Source organism: Ctenopharyngodon idella, chromosome 14 (assembly GCF_019924925.1).
Source record: "Ctenopharyngodon idella isolate HZGC_01 chromosome 14, HZGC01, whole genome shotgun sequence".
In the NCBI taxonomy this organism is placed as follows: Eukaryota; Metazoa; Chordata; class Actinopteri; order Cypriniformes; family Xenocyprididae; genus Ctenopharyngodon; species Ctenopharyngodon idella.
In genome coordinates this window covers 29,150,557-29,171,075 of record NC_067233.1, presented here as the reverse complement: position 1 = coordinate 29,171,075, position 20,519 = coordinate 29,150,557, and the positions used below count along the sequence as shown (strand labels likewise).

The 20,519-nt window shown below is 37.4% G+C and overlaps 1 protein-coding gene across 8 annotated transcripts in view; it reads right to left on the bottom strand.

Moving 5' to 3' along the window:
* The window catches only part of gria3b (glutamate receptor, ionotropic, AMPA 3b), a 135,101-nt gene extending 131,600 nt beyond the window's left edge, over nt 1-3,501 (bottom strand). For 3 of the 8 annotated variants that reach the window (XR_007924950.1, XM_051860813.1, XM_051860814.1), the window contains exons 1-2: nt 3,195-3,501; nt 2,571-2,729 (exon numbers count right to left, since the gene is read on the bottom strand). Coding sequence is in view for 5 of the 8 variants with exons in the window: in XM_051860813.1 (XP_051716773.1) it covers nt 2,571-2,729; nt 3,195-3,306 (271 nt within the window). In the remaining 3 variants the exon portion in view is untranslated. The remainder of the gene's footprint in view (nt 1-2,570; nt 2,730-3,194) is intronic. The other 5 variants (XR_007924949.1, XR_007924948.1, XM_051860815.1 and 2 more) reach the window with 3 other exon arrangements.
* Between the last annotated feature and the right edge of the window lie 17,018 nt (nt 3,502-20,519).

The following is a 20,519-nucleotide window of genomic DNA, read 5'->3' as shown; positions in this document are numbered from 1 at the left end:
AGTGACGTACATTTTAGACACAATATTATCAATGTCAACTGTTTTTGCTCTATTGTGCTCACAAAACAAAAAAAGTTGTAAACAGAGAAGCGTCGCCTATCCATTTGTTCCTGAATGAATCAGCAGTTTTGAATGAATCAACTGAATGAATAAATCAATGACTCGCTCATTAAGACTGTGACTTGCTGCCACTTACTGGTGCTTTTAGTTTCATATTTAAAGTATATATTTTTTTAAAGTTTCATATTTTCCAACAGTTCATATTTCTATATTCAATATATTTTATATTTGAAAATGATAATCTCATAACATTATTTTTGCAGTTGTAATTAAACTGTAAATGCATTAATGGAATCTCAGAGCTTCATTAAACAGTCTGTGTAAATACATTTAAATATAAGCCCTTAATGGAAAAGTTAATTTCCAATAACGGGTCATTGACGAATAAGCTTTTTAAAAGTGTAAAAAAAAAAAAAAAACTAATGGAGATATAATTAATTTTGAAGTTATATTAAGTGTTAACAATGAGATTATGTGGTTTTTATAATCAATTAACACTGGTTTTGTTTTTTTACAAGATTGACAAAATTTGTCACCAAAAAAGTCATTCGGTTTAACCAAAATTTTGGTTTTACTGAATGACACTTTTGGTTATACCGAATGACGATATTTTCAAATAATGCTACCAGGCTGATTTGCTAGCTAGCTAGCAAAAGGACAATTAAACATTTTATATTTAGTACAAGTTTTTAAAATATTACAACTTTTTCTATGTTTTATAGCGGTTGTACCGAATGACCTAATGTTTCGGGACATGCGTATGAGCAAGTGAAAACATGAATTAGTTAGTTACTTTGCTTCATGACCATGTGGTCCTTTGCAGGTGTCTGAATGATGTCACATCCTGTCACATGATACTGACCGCATGACTTGATCCAAAATGGTCCCTTTATACTGGCTACTCCGAATGATATCAATGAAATTCATTTTTCCGGACATTTTTTCTCATATCAAAGCAATGACTTCTACACATAATTTTAAAACCATTTTGCACTATGTTGATATATGATGTTATAAAATCATGGCAGAATAAAAAATATATATATTTATTACATTTTAAAGTATTTTAATCACAAATTAAATGGCTGTTTTGGCCTTTGGACGGTTAAACCGAATGACTTTTGAATCTTTAAAATACATTTATATGTAGCAAAATATAATTAAAAACTTTTGGATTAAATAAAAGAGATCTAATTGGATATCATATCATACTTTGGATATCATATCTTTGTTTTTTATTATCATTAAGGCCTTTGGACAAAAAAAATGACCAGTCACACGTTATTGACCATAACACACAATTCAATATATATATATATATATATATATATATATATATATATATGTATGTATATCCACCACCCTCCTCACTAGATATTGATATTGGCCGACTACTATTTGAGCAAAAAAAAAAAAAAAGATGAAAAAGATGAATAGTGAGTGTCTAAGGTCTGGTAGGAAATATTCCAGTCTCAAATAACAAAATATTTTGTTTATGTCTTTCCAATAATTCCATGAAAATCTCGAGTTGCATAATCATTTATGCTATCTTTCTAACACCTATCGGTACCTCTACATTGCTGGGGTTATTCTGTGTTGCCAAGGGAACTTGCTTTTGAATTCAAAGTGATTTTGACTCAGAAATACCGACAGACTGTGCCCACAAAGCACTTCTATCACTGAATGCTCATCCTCTTATTGCAACACTTTCACTTGCAAATCAGACTGGACAAGCATGGATGCCACAAAAGAACTGTTATAATTATAAAGGGATTCAATCACAAAAACATCAAAGCAGAAATACAAAATGACTTGTCATGTACTAAGCAAGCGTAACGGTGAAGCCAAATAACAGTGACTGAATGGAAAAACATTTTCAAAAGCAAGAATTTTGATAAATATCAGAAGTTTCTCAGAGAAAACCTCTTACATTCTGTTGCTTAGTGAAGAAATATAATATCAACCTGAAACTATGAAATTCTCTCCCACAGTCCCTCAGTGACCTCTCCACCCTATCTGAACTCCAAAAACACATCTCTTTGTGTTATACTAAACTCTGGCTTCTGAATTCAAACCTGTCTGTTCTGTTGTTGAATTTTTTTATGCTCTTATATTGTTTGTGTCACTATATACCCCACTTTTATTATGCTTTGTGCTACTGCATGTTGTTATTAATATTCATATTATTAAGCTATTCAATCAGTACCAATACATTTTATTCGAGCTCCACAGTAAGGCATGGTGTTAACTGGATCATTACAGTAAAGATTATGAAATAACATAATAGAAACTCTTCACTGCAGAATACCCTATTAGATATAGTGTTTCTCCACTAGCTTTAATGCTGCATTGAGCTGGAATCTATCAAAGTAGTGACTGGTTTATTACCGATGGACAAGGATGATAATTAACACAGTTCACTGAAATTCCACCAATGGACAGTTATTCCTCCGTATCGTTCAGTCAGTGATATGAAGCAGCGTTGAGGCAAAAAAGCTCATAGTACTCACATGCATGAGTGACAGAGAAACTGTTGGATGACTCCAGGTTATCTACGTTGTAATTGAGATGGAAGGGTTTCTCAGTCATGTTCTGATTGGTGTTGTAGAGCTGCACAGCGAATCTGAAAGCGCTGTGTTCTTGCACGGTGGAACGCATGAAGAGCCCACCTTTATGGAGACCAAACAGCAATGAATCAAAGATGATGCGCAGATTTCATGCATATAAAGACTGTATAAATATTAAACAGCTGGATTAAATCAGCACTAGATAGTGTCAAATCCATTTAGACACATTCATGGACTCAATTTGATTCGCTTCCATTCGTAGGAAGGAACTTTCTCTTAAGTTTATGAAAAGCGATTGATAGCAGACATGCATGCAGATTAATGGAAACCTAAACATTTCGCATAAATATAATCATAATCGTTTTTATTATTTATGTCAATTCTGTTTGGTATCATTTGCGATGATTCCTTAGATTGTATTAGTGCACTTAATACAGCGGGCGATACTAACGTCTTCGTTTAACCTATACATATACATGCATATACAAATAGCCTATACATCGAAACCAGACATCGACATACAAAGCCTAGCGATAAAAGAAGGCAAGCATATCCGGACGGACTCACCGATATTTATCTGATTGGGGAAGCCAGCGAGAGATGTGCCGAATAGCCATAATAAAAAAAGCAGCGCGCTTTGAGCCATTTTCTCTCCTGCCGCAAAAAAATCAAGCCTCATAAAACGAACTGTTTGAGGAGAATCATAAACGCAAAAATCCAGCCGTGAGTGAAGCGGAGCGACTCATGGAGAACAATTCTTCTGCATGTGAGGAGAGAGAGAGAGAGAGAGAGAGAGAGAGAGAGAGAGAGAGAGAGAGAGAGAAGGGGGGAGATGGAGAGGGACTGGTGCTGAAGATGGTCGAGGCGACTGAGAGCATCACATTCAGAGTGAGTGCGAGCGACTCCTCCAATTGGACCAGCAGGGCGATATTGATCAAACTTGAACTGACGTTGAAGAAGAAGGAGATTTGGTAACACTTGCTATGAAGCCTGTATATTATGCATGCATTGTAGAGCTTTTCATAATGCATTATAATAGCCTACATATTGTTAGATTTATTCATGAATTACCGTAACCACATTTATAATACATCATAATATTTAAATATTAATATAATAATGGAAATGTGTTTTAATACACACTATAAACAATTTCAAAAACGTTGTAGCCGCAATAAGGTTAATATATTATTGGCTATCGTTGATATATTCAACTCGCTCACCGACTGATGCAAACTTTTAAAGAATATGACGTGTAACACATGATGTAACACATCTGGTATTGGTCCTGTGTGTGTTGTTGACTTATACTGTACTGTTTAAAGATACAACCATGACTAGAAAATACTCTACCTGAGGTTATTCTCACTATTCATCATCTGCGTCATGAAATTATCAAAAGGTAGCGGTGGAAAACCACCAGCCTCAAGGCGACCAGTGTCATAATACATTACCTCAGCAGCTGCATGTCAAGGGTTCATGCAGCTTATTTTACACATGTAATTACCATAATTAAAACACAACGTTTTGATGTATTTAGCTGTGTGCATTTACGCTCAATGTACTAATCAGTGACGCGACCAACATAACAGTTCTGCGCTCTCGCGAACTCAAAGTTTGTTTAATATAACGGCAGTTCACTGCAGATCCAGTGTCACGTGAAAGGAAGACTGTGTGCTATTGTTTTGGGAGGCGGTGACGCGTAACATGAAGCCCATTAAGTTTAGCTCCATCGATCGCTTTGTTAGGAATCGTTTACCGTAGCGTCATATCGAAAGCGACTGGATGAACAACGGCGTGAGATAAAGCAGTCATGTTATTTGAAGGGGATTCGCACGCGTGTTGCGTTAAAAGAAAGAACACGGCGGTTTCGAGGTTGTTTTTAAAAGTTGAGCTGTAGACACGCCGTCTAATAACGCGACACCAACGCGCAAAGAACAGAGACGCAACGCAACGGCCGTTTGACGCGTGTTTGCACAGATAACCAGTTTCTTTCAACCCCAATTAAAACATGGCAGACGCGTAGCCTACTGTGTGAACGCCACCTTTGGAAAAACGACTAAACATAATAAACCAGCCTAATGTTAATGAATGAATGAATATGGACTTAACATAGAGAGCTAGCTGTATATTGTTAAGTTGGCCCTTTTATACTGCAGCTATTATTGAGCAGGGCTGCTGTCCATGGTGCTGAACACATTTTACTCCTGTCAAGTGACTATACTTCATATATATATATATATATATATATATATATTAGTTCAATACTGTGTATTTACATGAGTGAATGACTGCTGCTGTTTAAGTATGAGTAACGTCATGCAACTTGGGAATGCCCTGTCCCAACCAATAAATAACGAATCATTGTAAAATTATATTTACACATTAACCCATAATATAGAATTACAGCATAATTTGACTACTCTAATAACATTATTTGGGGTTATTTGAGTTTCTTTGAGATTTTTAACTAAGGCACGTATAGCCTTGCATTGTCTATCCTCTGTGTATTTTTGTCAGTCGGAAGAACAATTCAAGGATGACAGTTCCATTTATCGTGGGCAGCAAAGCTCTACCAAAATTGAGTTTTTAATTGCATTGCAGACAGACAAGGCTTTAGCTATTGATACTAAAATTGGCTTGTGCCCCCAGTGCAACATTGCAAAGGGAAACGTCATTGCGAGTTCCCTTCAACAGCAATTCTGCAATCACCAGCAAATGTGCTCCCCAAAATGAGTAATAAAGAAGATGTACTAGTTAATTTCAAAGCAGAGAAGTTAATTCCTCAACATCTCCAAACACTAAGTACAGTGTTACAAAATTCATGAAAACCAATAAACAAACTAACAAATAAAACATACAGCATGAGATTCTTTTGTGTTCAATTAAAACAATTTGTGAAGCTTTTGAAACTTCAGTTTTTCAAAATTGTCTGGTCGTTTATTGAATGTGATGCATTTGACAGGTGGCATCAGATGTATGTCTTGTGTGGTCATGCAATATGAAGTGTCTTTCATGAAGGTGAGCGTCCACAGCACACACTCTTCCCTGCATTAATGTGTCGCATGGAGAAGCAAATAAGACCCCGGCATTGATTTTTCTGTGACTGTCATCATTGTCATCTACTTATGAGCACTTAGGTCATTCACCTTACCATCCTATAAAAACTGATCCCATAATCATTAAAGGTTAGAGTTTCATTGCTGCACTAAGGCAATAAAGGCAATTGATTAGATTTGAAGATATATAAATACATGTGTTTTATGTTCGATTTACAGTCTAATGAAATGAAAGAACTGGGAATCAATCAAGAAATGTTCTGTCGATCAATGACAAATACCTGTAATTCATCTAATTAGTGGGAAATAAACATTAAGGATGTGATTCAAACACTGAGCAGTAAACACAAATGGAAAGTAGTTAAGTTAAAGTGCCCCTATTATGCTATTTTAAAGGTTCCTAGTTTTGTTTTGGAGTCTCCTATAATAGGTATACATGCATCCAAAGTAGAAAACAAACAAACAAAAAACACTAATTTTCTCATAATATACATTACCAGCCTGGTCTCATTGTTAATACGTAGGTATTAATACGTAACTTTCAAAGACACAAAACGTACATTTTTGTACGTTTAGAAAGGTGCTAAAACGTAAAAATACTTACGTTGTTACAGCGAAAAAACGTAAAATATTTACGAATCTTTCATGTCATAAAGATATATGTATAATTTTCATTTTATCGTTTTGTAGATAAATGTAAGATCCCTAAACCCCACCCCGAACCTAAACCTACCCATTTCATACAGAATGTTAAAATAATAAAACATAATGGACAGAAATGTGTGGGAAAATGACAATTTTAGTAAAAATATAACATTAAAACGATATTTTGAGTCACTAATCCTACACCTACCCCTAAACCTACCCATAACCATTTCTTAAAACTCCGTACTGTTATAAATAAAAGAATAACAGACAAACAAGCGTAATCGCAATCATTTATTTATTGCGATAATGTCAGGGGTATTACCAAAAGTAGTTCAAATGATGATGAGTTCCAATCACAGTCCTCTCTGGCGGTAATAGTTTTTTATAGGGTACAGAGCAGAATTTAATTTATTAATCCATTAAAATATGATGAATCCGGCTTCTCTCCGTGAAGGCGCGCACTCATTTCAAATGTCAATCCACTGAAACACGGCATGTCGCAATCTGTGACGAAGCAGGTGAGAACCAATGAGCGTTCGATATCAGTGCCGTAAACCATGTCGTAACGCTTCTCGAGGGTGGCGCTACTTTCAAATTTGAATCATAACGAGCGCGAGCATAGACTGTGACGGTCGCTGCTGCTGAGAATGAAGCTGAAGATTGATGGATGAAGGGCTGAATTTGGATCTGTTCCTTACAAACATATGGATTCTAAAGATATGGAGTACAGCAAACAAATAAAATGGATGTGATTTGTGAATTTATGTTGTGCTTTGGTGTATCTTATGGTTGTATCGTCAGCCTCTGTATAGTAGAAAACGCCTTCTGTGTCGCACAGCAAACAAACTAAATATTACAAAATGGTTAAATAATTACAGAAATTTTATTCATAAGGTTTCAAATTGTAGTCTTGTTTAACATTATGTAATCCTCCGAAACGAGCAGCACAAGTCACGAACAGAAATGTTATTTCATATTAAGTAGATGAGTAAACTGCTTTCAGTAAATTCGACTAAACACATTATTAAAGCCACGATTTTAATATTAATACATGGGAATTCATATACATTCACACTTTACGTTACATGATTTACGTTTTTTTGCTGTTAATACTTAAGTATTTTTACGTTTTAGTGATATAAATACGTCAATATTGTACGTTTTTGTGTGTATGAAAACGTAAGTAAATGTACCTGTGGTAGAAGAACAATTTACGTAAAAATACACACGTATTCTCATGAGATCACATTGACATTGCAGCATCTCCTCTTTTCTCACAGTGTCTGAAACTGTTTGATCAAAGATGCAGTCTGTCTAAACCCCTCCTTTCCAAGAGCCTGCTCTGCTCTGATTGGTTAGATGGCCTAGTCTGTTGTGATTGGTCAACCGCTTACAGCACATGTCGGAAACCAAACAGACATCACCATACCTAAATTTCAGCTTGATTCACATTGACACGAACATTAACATGGCGTCAGTTTTACCGTATCAATCCTCATCCTTTTGAAGTGCATGTAAATTTGCTTTCACAGCACCAAAAACAGCATCTTCTCGACATGAACACGAACCAAACTCTTCCATTCTCAGATACAACTACAGTATTTGAGGGTCAAAGTAAACGTTCGCAGGCAGCCAATGAAGACCATTGGCGGCCATTATGCAAATGTGTTACAAACCTACATAGGTTTGTAACAGGATGTGAATTCCTGGAATTCCTGATGACTTGTTTCGGCAGTTCAGAATCGATTCCTTATTTTGGGAGACAATAACTCCATATATCTGCACTTTGATTTTTAAAACTTTGCAGATGAGTTACCTTCACAAACAGCTATATTACACACTGCATGAAAGCTAATATCTGAAAAAGCAGAATATGGGCACTTTATTGTTTAAAAATAATTACGAAATCTACATTTCTCCAAGGTGTAAGGAAAATGCATTTATTTCCTATAAATGCGTACCACTTGGCATTTTTAGAATCATTAAAGATGCAATTTCTGCACCACTAGCGTCACCAAATGGAATTTTAAATTTGTTGATCTGGTTGGGACATTCAAACAGTGTTTTAATTGTGCCACAGAGTCACAGTGTTTAGACTCTTTAGACAGTTCACATACAAATAGCTTAGACAGTAGTTGTCTGAACTGTGACACAAGAAAATATTGTATTATTAAATTATTTCCTATACCAGCTACCTTATTTTTGCACCTCTTCATTTGTCATTAACCCATTAACAATTTAGTACTATTCCCTAATGTATGTTTATGGTAGTATATTGACCAATGTCATTGGGTTGGATGATACAAGTAACACTGGTGGTTATGTTGCCAGCATCTTCTGAAAAGGTGAGACTTTTTAATCTTTGCTTGTCATGGTGATGGCCCAGATGTGTCAGGACCATTCATTCACATTACCCCACATCTTGACTTGAAAAACATGCTCTGGAAAACTGTGGGATGTAATGACAGGGGCAACACAGCATCATTCAAAGAGACAGTTGGCTCAAGCCCCTGTACATCAGTGGAGCCCAGTGACATTTAAACGGGGAAAGAGCCAATTACTCCTTTTTTTCCCTCCCCAGACCGGTAAGGTTGATGTCAAGTGCTCGGCTACACACATAAGAGCAAGTTTCCTTAAGAGTTTGTTTACCCATGGTATCGAAAGCCATGCAATTGCACACCATCAACTAAATTGCAACTTCCTGAAGTGAGCACTGAACTTCTTAAATGATGTTGTGTTATCTGCTGCATACAAAATGGCATTATTGAGAAATACAGTGATTGAGATTATAGTTATTGAAATGTGTCATGACGCTAGAGTTGCCGTGACACACTTACAGAAATAGCCGCTTGGACAGTCTTTAAACGCCACATCGAGGTCTGTCACAACGCTACTCATGCGATTTGGTTTCTTTGCAAACGCTCTTTGCAGAAGTGTGACAGAGGCTTCTGTGTTATCAGCTGAGCAGACTGACACACTTACAGACCCCCAGGGCCAAAACAGGCATGGTCATGTGACTGCACTCCTCAGCATGACAGCATGAATCTCCAGAACTGATCAAGGGAATGGCGGGTACACATGCTTTGCTTTTCATACAAGGGAGAGGTACAGTTTGAAGTCTATGTTAAACTCATTTCACAAATCTGCATATGTCAGAGTGAAATGGGATATTCAGCAAGGAAACATGTAGGGTGGGACTTGATTTTATCCAATGAGAATGAATGGGATTGTGAATGGGATTGGGATTTGCATACTAAAATAGAGCCATGTAAAAAAGTTTGTGGAAGGGATTTGTGATGTCAAAAAAAAAAAAAGAAAAAAAAAAGGAAAAAAAAAAAAAGAAAGAAATGAATTTTCATAGATGGAGCAGGTTATTATATTTTGATGAAATAATTTGTGTATTCTTTTGTGTAAATAGGGTCATTTTAATTTCCTGTTGGCATTAATTAGCTATTCAGATGGGATGCGTGATGGAATGATGAGAACCACCCAAATTGAATTGCCATTATTTCATGCAGGTTAACAAACATTTGTCACTTTAGCAACAAAATGTAACCTTGATTCACATGACAAGTAATTAAGTGATAAATGTTGCTAAGGTGACAGTTCCTTTTGAAAGTGATTTTAAAAACCAATGCCTGATATTCACCTCGCTCAACAGTGCAGGAAGAAGTTCCCTTTCGAGGGCACATAGACACTGCATCATTGCATTGACACTATGGGAAAGTCTTCACCATGAACTGGTGTGCGGAGCATGTGTAAAATCACTCTAATCCTATTGGACGACAGAGGTCAGGTGACAAAATGTAGTGCGTCATCAAGACCATAAAAGGGCACCTACGTCATGGAATCCCCAGCTTCTTTGTTTTCAGAAGCTGTATGTCTGTTGAGCGCATTGTCTGTGTAAAAACAAAACAAATTGTGTTGTGTGTGGAAAATCTTTAGACCAGGAGTTAGTCTGTAAATGTCAGGTCTGAAGTATAAAAAGTGTGTTAGGCTGTGCCTCAACTTTTTACTGCTGAACAAGTCACGATCTCTGTGTTGCTCGTCTGGGAGTGACGCATGCTCAGTCAGTTCTCGAGGGGGCTGACTGTGGTCATTGTGAGCTTTCATGATAAGGAAGCTTCGCTCCCATCTGGCTTTCTTCTGGAGGGGTGAAAGTCATAAATTTGCACCCCATAGTTCTGGGTTCTGCGTTTGCAGAAGCTCTGATCATGGAGATTGCAGGTTGAGTTGGTTAAGCAGAGCTTGAGACGGGTGTTCCCCTTTCTCTTGCTCTTTCTCTTGATTCTGTGTCCCATTTTGGATCTATAAGCACGCTCTGCGAATTCTTCCAATCCAAATAGAGACCTATTAATAAAGTGAATAAATACATGTAAGATGTGTGTCGCAACTTCTTTGCTATATCTTATGATGCCCCACTTACGGTTTGGGGTGCAGTCTTAAAGGGCTGTCCAGCTCATGGCTGCTGGGAGGCAACCACGTGTTGGTGTGGCAGACAACACTGGGATAGTCTCCTGTATATTCTGAATTCCAGATATAGACTGTTGTAATAGTGACTCAAGAGCAGAGGTTTCACTCTCGTGACCCTTTGCAAACCATAAGGATTTATTACAATGGACGCATCCTTCTCAGGCTGGGGTGTGGTCTTGAATGCCCATCCAGCTTACAGTCTCTGGAAGCGCTGTCATGTCGTATGGCATTTAATTACCTGGAAGACAAGGCCTGTATTTCTCGCAAGGAAAATACTTTCTCCCATATCTATGAGGCTACCATGCTTTGGTCCTGTTGGACAACATATTGGTAGTCTCAAGGGCAGGCTGTGTTTGCACCCCCTATTCAGGTTGGTGCAGCAGATCCTCCTCTGCACCAAGAACAGACTGCTCTCACTGGGGGCAGTTTATATTTCATGGCATTTTGAACATGCAGTGCAGTTGATTTGGCAGAGGTACGACAGAGCGGAAGTGGACCTGTTCGCCTCAGCAGAGTCGACACACTATTCCCTCTGGTTCGCCCTCATACCTTCATCTCCATTTGGGCTGGATGCCATGGTACAGACGTGGCAGAGGCTGCATCTGTACACCTTTCCCCGATCGCTCTGCTCCCGGGAGTTCTAGTGAGGGTTCGTCAGAACAGAGTTCGTCTGTCATTAGTGGCTCCATTCTGGCTGGCCTAATTCTGGTTCTCGGACTTAATGTCTCTCCTGGAAGGTTCTCCTTTGGAGATTCTAATCAGGAGGGACCTTCTGTCCCAGAATCAGGGGTTGATTCTCCACCCCTGGCTAAAGATTTGGAAGCTGTGGGTCTGGCCCCTGTAGGGTCAGCTCACAGATTCCGGTCTCTCAATTGAGGTTGTTGAAACCATCCTACATGCTAGAGCTCCCTCCACAAGGAAGCATTATGCCCTGAGGTGGCATCTTGATGAGCGCTGAGCGCACCACGTTGACCCAGTCCACTGCCTGTTTGGATCAGTGCTGGAGGTCTTGCAGGAGTGTCTTCCAGCAGGACTATCACCTGCTACTCTTAAGGTGTACTCGACCACTGTTTCAGCTTGACACGTCATACGTCCACAAGTTCCTTCTTGGGATCTTTCTGTAGGTTTATTAGAGGCTCCGTTTGAGCCCTTGGAGTCAGCCTCAGAGAAGTTTCTGACTTTCAAGGTGGCTCTGTCACTGTCATTAACTTGGCTTAAAAGAGAAGGAGATTTGCAGGCCTCTCAGTTGTCTCCTGCTTAGATTGTACCTTTGGACTGATCAAAATGTATAGTTCACCTGAGGCATGTATAAGGCATGTGCCTTTGTCGATCATTCATCCGGTCATTCTTCAAGCCTTCTCCCCTCCATTGTTTGACTTGCCGGGTTTTTTTAGGGTAAAACAAATTCCTGATATTCACCTCAGTCAGCTCACAACCTTACTCAGACAAAATGCTCATTATGTATCCAGTCAGATGGCAAATTCTGTTAAATAGTTTGATTATTTGCATTGGTTCAGCTTTACACAGTTGGTCATGATTCAGCTGGTTAGCTTTAGCTCTAAATCTTTACTGGAAGATGCTGTAACCGAGGGAAGGAAATCATGAATGTTAATGAGTTTACTGACATTCTCTATAGCACAGAGAATTTTTTTTTTTTTTTTTGCACGAAACGTATAAATAAATTATATATATATATATATATATATATATATTGAATATTTCACCAGTGACCAAATTATTTCCACTGTCTACTGTCATTGACATCCTTAGCTCATTTGCTAGCCTGGAGTGAAGAGTTCTAAAGCAGTAGTGGAGGGTTTGTGACTGTGCTCATTCTTGAAGTGCCATCAGCCAATCAGCATTGTTATGACATAATTTCCCTGCAACTCCAGAGAGATGAGCCACATTGCTTTGGCTCAAAAAAGTGTTGTATCAATCTATATAGCATATTACCAGGCTTGAATACACCAGCCAAACAACTACCACTGAGATGAATAGGAATGCTAACAGATAGCTTTTGTCCTGGTATTCTAGACCTCCATTGTTTAGATTGCATGCCATTTCCTTTGGCAAAAGGCAAAAACTTGAAGCAAAACCTTTGGGCTAGCTCCTTCTGATTAAATCAACATGATTCATCAGACGCTTGTGATATCCACCATTTCACCATTTGAATGGACCTGTCTGTGTAAAGCAGCAGTGCTCTGACCCCTCTCCTCTGTTCCTTACTCTCTATTACAATCAATTATTCATCTGAGTCATCCCTTCAGAACAGATCAAGCCAGTCGCCATGATCTAAGATTAATATTATAAGCGTTACACCTCCATCTGATCACCATGGATATCACACCTACAGGCTCACTCGTTCTGTGGGTAGAGTCGAGCGTCTGGCGAGGTGACAAGCACTCGTGTGTTCTCTGCAGCCCCTCGGCTCTGTCCAGCGAGGTGGGTATTGTTAGATACTGCGTGGCTAATTGAGGGGAAGAAAGAGGTTGTCATGGCTGATGAAAGAGGTGAGGTGGTATGTCATTTAGACGTCGTTTCTTGTCAATCATCACTCATTCGCATGTGTCGTCAGGGGATGTGATCTCTGCACTACAAGTAGGATCATCAGGGAGTATTAAACTAAAGCACTGTATTATTGCAATGGTGACACTTATGGGGAACACATATTCACTATTAACTATGACTTTTGCCTCAATAAACTCCTAAGTTAAAAGTGAGGATTGTTCCCCACACTAAAGTGCTACCATTACAATTTTAAATACTATTAAGTGTTTGTAGAATAAATATGACTCTAGTGACATAGTTGTTTGCATAACCTAACTTTGTAGTTATACAGACCTAAATATGGTCAGATAGAGCAGTTTACAGGTTAGCGCCATTACAAATTGTACTGTCTGTCCTTTCAGACTGATTAGACAAACAGCACAACAGCACATATTTTCCAGGCCGAACATTAAATCAGCATTCTGCAGACAGCTATAAAATAGCTGCACACATCTTGCAATGGTAGTTAATGATATTGGATTCTTACATAAATACATCTTACGTGTGACAAGTTTTTATTTTTTTCTTTTTTTTCTTTCCAGGATGCACGCCAGTTATGTTTTTTTCTAAGGCACATTTAAAAAAGCTACTTAAATGTCCTAATTTAACTAAACTCTAATCCTGGCTTCATCTAAACTCTGTCTGTGAAACCAGGCCTATATATTATATTATAGAAGGTTAAATTATAGTGTATATTATAATGTTTTATATACATGCATGTTGAAGATTCTATAGGTGTGCCAAAAATTGCCCCATTTTTATAGATAGCCTTCCGATGTAAAGTATGAATGCAAGGTTTGAGTGATTGAACCATGAATAAATCACTTTACAAAAATGTGAGAAACAATGGCTTGTATTGTGTGCACACTGGAGCAGTAGGTGTGGTTACTGCTGTCGTCTCATAACTTCTTCTAAAGAATGAACCAAGTAATCCATCTGCCCAGTGCTGTTTCTCCTTTGTGATGAGGTGATCCTGAACTTCTGTACCAGGGGCTGATAGGAGTCAAACAATAGCTGCTGAATCTGTATGGCTTTCTGGTAGACTTGAAGCCTGTATATACAGTGCTCAGCATAAATGATTACACCCCCTTTGAAAAGTAACATTTTAAACAATATCTCAGTGAACACAAAAACAATTTCCAAAATGTTGACAAGACTAAGTTTTATATAACATCTGTTTAACTTATAACATGAAAGTAAGGTTAATAATATAACTTAGAGAACAAAATGTTCAGTTTTACTCAAATTAGGGTGATGCAAAAATAAGTACACCCCACTGAAAGTCTCTGGAGCAAAGCTAAATTTTAGACTACAAATGTCTAATTTAACAAGAATTCAACCACAGGTGAGTCTAATTATTCATTAGGTGTCCAGCCGACAGTTGACTATAAAAGGGTGTTAAAACCCCTTCCCATTTCATGCTGTCAGCAATGGCTCCACATGGAAGAGAAATGTCACAAGACCTGAGAAAGAAATTAATTTCTTTACACCAGAAAGGTGAAGGCTACACGAAGATTAGCAAAGCCTGCATAGAGTTTGCCAGGGCCCATGCTGACAAAGATGAAGACTACTGGGACTCTATACTCTGGAGTGATGAGACCAAGATAAATGTTTTTGGAACTGATGGCTTCAAAACTGTATGGCGTCGCAAAGGTGAGGAATACAAAGAAAAATGCATAGTGCCTACAGTGAAACATGGTGGTGGCAGTGTCCTTATGTGGGGCTGCATGAGTGCTGCTGGTGTCGGGGAGCTGGATTTCATTGATGGCATCATGAATTCACAGATGTACTGCTCTATACTGAAAGAGAAGATGCTACCATCACTCTGTGCCCTTGGTCATCGTGCACTTTTCCAACATGACAATGATCCTAAACACACATGGCCACTGTGTGGCTACTGTTGGATTTCTGAAGAAGAACAGGGTGAAACTGATTCAGTGGCTCCTGATCTGAACCCAATTGAACACCTATGTGGAATTCTGAAGAGACAAGTTGAGCATCACTCTCCATCCAGCATCCAGTCTCTAAAAGAGGTCATTCTTGAAGAATGGAAAAAGACAGATGTTGCAAAATGTCCCCAACTTGTTCATTCCATGCCTAGAAGACTTGGTGCTGTCATTAAAAATCATGGAGGTCATACAAAGTACTAGATGTAGTAGTTTTTGTTGTGGGGTGTACTCATTTTTGCATCACCCTAATTTGAGTAAAACTGAAAAATGTGTAATCTAAGTTATATTATTAACCTTACTTTCATGTTATAAGTTAAACAGATGTTATAATAATAATAATAATAATAATAATAATACATTTTATTTTAGACGCCTTTCAAATCACTTAAGGTCACCATTCATCAAGAAGAAATAGCAACAAGAACAATATTAAAATAATAAATAACAGTAAATAAAAATGCCAATAACCATAAATAAGTAGAAAGCAACAATTGCAAACATGACAGCTATAAGAATAACAAAAAACACAAAAGTGTTAGACTTGAGTGCACACAGTAATCGTGAAGTATAAGCTATTCTGAATAAATGAGTCTTAAGTTTAACTTTAAATTGAGATAATGAGTCTGAATCAGGGATGTTGACTGGGAGAGAATTCCAATGGTGTGGAGAAGCACGACTAAAGGCCCTATGGTCCATGGTGGTTAGACGAGCAGAAGGTGTATGGAGGAGACCCAAAGAAGAAGAGCGGAGAGTTCGAGAAGGAATGTAGGGCTGTAAGAGATCTGAAAGGTAAGGTGGAGAGAGGTTATGAAGAGATTTGTAAGTGAGGAGAAGAATTTTAAATTCAATCCGGAATTTGATAGGAAGCCAATGAAGCTGTTGAAGTGATGGGGTAATATGTTGTATAGATGGAGCCTGGGTTATGATACGAGCAGCAGAATTCTGAATCAGTTGGAGTTTATGAAGAGATTTGTGTGGTAAACCAATTAAAAGAGAATTACAGTTGTCATTGCGAGAGGTGACAAGTGAATGAACAAGAATAGCAGAACTGCGCGGAGTGAGAAATGGACGGAGACGAGCAATATTTCGGAGATGAAAATAACAAGACCTGGTTATATTATTAATGTGAGCTTCAAATGAAAGGGTGCTGTCAAAGATGACCCCCACATTCCTAACCTGGCGGGAAGGGAAAACGGAAGAACCGTCAATGGATAAAGAAAAACTGCAGGACTTAGAGAGAATAGAATTAGTGCCAATAAGGAGTACTTCAGTCTTACTGCCATTGAGTTTGAAAAAGTTGGCAGAAAACCAAACTTTTATTTTGTGAAGGCAGTTGGTAAGACAAGCAGGTGGAAAAGTGGAATCAGGGTTTGTAGATACATAAAGATGTGTATCATCAGTGTAACAGTGGAATTTAATACCACATTTGGAGAAAATATTACCAAGTGGGAGAAAGTAAATTAGGAACAATAGGGGACCTAGGACAGAACCTTGGGGGACACCACAGCTAACAGAAGAAGGTTGGGATTGAAAATTTTTTAGTTGTACAAACTGTGTATGGTTTGAAAGATATGAAGTGAACCAGGTGTGAGGAATACCAGTGATACCAGTGGCGGACAGACGGTTCAACTGAATATTGTGTGAAATGGTGTCAAAAGCTGCACTCAAATCAAGCAAAACAAGAATAGATAAGGATCCGCCATCAGCTGCCATTAACAGATCATTAGTCACTCTCAGTAAGGCGGTTTCTGTACTATGCTTAGGACAAAACCCTGACTGAAAACACTCATATAACTTATTATTACTAAGGTGAGCATGGACCTGTGCTGCCACTGCTTTTTCAAGAACTTTAGAAATAAAAGGAAGATTTGAGATGGGACGGAAATTATCTAAATTGTTAGGGTCTGTGCCAGGTTTCTTAAGAATTGGAGTAATAGCAGCTATTTTAAAAGATGATGGAACAATGCCGGAGCTAAGAGAGGTGTGAATAATGCGAGTTATTAAACGTAGTCTTGTCAACATTTTGGAAATTGTTTTTGTGTTCACTGAGATATTGTTGAAAATGTTACTTTTCAAAGGGGGTGTACTCATTTACGCTGAGCACTGTATTAGCATAATTCCTTAGAATGCATATTGCAATACATTATGTTTCTTCATAAATAACCCCAGTTGTAACAAAAGTAATAATCATGGTTAAAGATTATGACACATTATAGTTGTCACTATGGCTTTAGTGAAGCGCACAACTAAAGTAAAAGGAACAAAAATAGTCTTTAATAATAAACAATACAGGACAATACTGGACAAATGAACTTAGGAAGCTCAGGGCTTAAATTCATGGGCAGAGTAATTAACTTGAACAGATACAGGTAAGGGATAATTAACAACCAAGGAAACTAACTATGAACACATGGGATCGGAGCACACAGAGTGAAAATGAAACCAAAACAGAACCTAACAAAATATATATGTTATAGTAGTAGGATATAGCACACAAAATTTACTGTTGTTTATGAGATATACTTCTTAAAACGTGTAACCAATCACATGCATTATGAGATACGATATTCACGCAGGAAATCTTCACCCACACTATTGCAATCTGTTGTTGAAGCAGTAGGTAGATCTTACACATATTGAAGGAAAGACAAATTTGTTGTCTTATACATTCTGACTTGATGTGATGTATTGATGTTGATGTGTTCTGTGCACACAAGCACTTCATGCATTTTCACTCATGAGTCATCCATTTACTTGAAACAATGGATATGTTTAGTCATTTCTTAACTACTTTTCCACGTACAGATTTGCTCTAACCCTGTAGGTGTTTCTGTAGATGTCTTGTTGTGAGGTGCTGTGGCATAGTGGATAGTGGATGGCATAGTGGATGCATGAATTTGGTGACCGAAAGATTTGAATCGTCTTAAGTAAGGTTGTGTTTGAGTCCTTCATTATTGCTCGAACTGCCACAATGGATATATATATATATATATATATATCAGATTTTTTAGACCACCTGTCATAATAAATAGAAAACACGGTAACACTTTAGTATAGGGAACATGTATTCATTATTAACTATGATTTTCCCTCAATAAAGTTAGTTGTTAAGTTTACCTATTGGGTAGGATTAAGAATGTAGAATAAGGTCATGCAGAATAAGGCATTAATATGTCCTTAATAATTACTAATAAACAGCCAATATTCTAGTAATATGCATGCTAATAAGCAACTAGTTAAAAGACCCTAAAATAAAGTGTTACCAAAAACACAAATGGTAACACTTTAGTTAAGGGTCCAATTCTCTCTATTTGCTTATTAGCATGCATATTACTGGGATATATGCTATTTGTAAGTATTTATAAAGCACATATTAAAACTTTATTCTACATCCCTTAATCCTACCCAATACCTAAACTTAACAACTACCTTACTAACTATTAATAAGCAGTAGTTAGGAGTTTACTGAGGCAAAAGTCTTAGTTAATAGTTAGATAATAGTGAGATTTGGACCTTAATCTAAAGTGTGACCACTGACCACACAAATATTTTAGGAATCTGTCATAAACTTGTTTAAAATGGAAAATGTTGTCATTTATTAGGCAAATAACAAACTGAAACAACTAAATAGTCTTTATTCACACATAATTAACTTGGCCTTGATAACATATAATTTTTCATTTAATTAGAGACTTACACTACTGGTCAAATGTTTAGAATAAATATATTTTTATTTATTTAATTAAATATTATTAAAATATTAAGCAGCAAAAATGGTTTTCAACATTGATAATAATAAGAACTATTATTAATAATTGAACACTAATAATAACATAAAAACTGAGCATCAAATCAGCATATCAGAATGTTTTCTGAAGGATCATGTAACACTGAAGACTGGAGTAATGATGCTGAAAATTTTTAAAATATATTTAAATAGAAAACAGTTATTTTAAATTGTAATAATATTTCACAATATTATTCAATTTTTCATCAAATAAATGCAGCCTAAGTAAGCAGAAGAGACCTCTTTCAAAAATTCTAGTAACACTTTACAATTAGATAACAATACATTAACTAACTTGAACTAACAATGAGCAATATATTTGTTCCAGTATTTATTCATCTTTGTTAATGTTAGTGTCACGTATGCTCTCTGTCTTCCCATCTTCAACAGTCCAATCATCTGAAAGACTACATTTCCAAGCGAACTTCTCCTGCTCTGTTGTCGTTCACCTATGTGCCAATAAATACCTGTTTGGGTTCAACTAACTTAATGTGGTATTCCCTGAGAGTTAGTTAATACAACTGTTCATGTTAGTGCAGGTCCATCAAATAATATTAACAGATGCAGTAAACCCCAGGTTTAATAATTTAGACCCCAGCTGCAGGCTGGTAAAGGTGAGCTCCTGATGTTTGCGCCTTAGATTGAAATGTAGGTGGTCTCTGTGGTCTCCTTTCATATTGCTACTCTACACATTTTAGCGACCATAAAACTGTTGCAAACTTTTGAAAATCAAAGCAGTGACATTAAGCAGCTCTGAGTTGTTATCCTTCTGTTCACACTATCCTAATGAAATTGCAGGTCAAAGATATCACAGTATTTTGACACTCAGGTGCTTTCAGGTTCCATCTGGCACTGCACACAGATCTCTACAGTCAGCAGGTTTGTTTAGGCCTGACTTGTGCATATTCAGCAATAATGACTGTGAGCATTTGACACAAGGCTGCCTATGATGGGAGGGACAGCAGGGGACAGGATCTAGGCCATGATGTTCTTAATGTCCCTGACACTTGTAAATTCTTTACTCTCAGGTTAATGCAATGACTGGCAGGAACCGGAGAAATGTGCGGTCGCCCCACTGTTTAATAAAAGCGTGCAGAGAAGATCCTCGGCATTGGAAGTAGGACAAATGCTGTCTTAAAATGTGGATGTACTGAGTTTCTGGACAGGACTCGAAATGAGGCCACCTGAATTTGGAAAAATACTATCAAAATTACATGACCATTCTTGAGATAATCAAAGCTCCCAAAACACAAAGTTATGGCTGCTTTTTGCTATTTTCTGATATTTAAAATAAGTTGTTTTTTTCTTTTTTTGCATTACACGCTAATCGATCAAATAATGAGACTAAATTCAGTATCATAGCCATTATGTCAGTAGTAAGTCATGGGGATACACATAGCACACAATGCCACCACCTCACTGCCAGCTT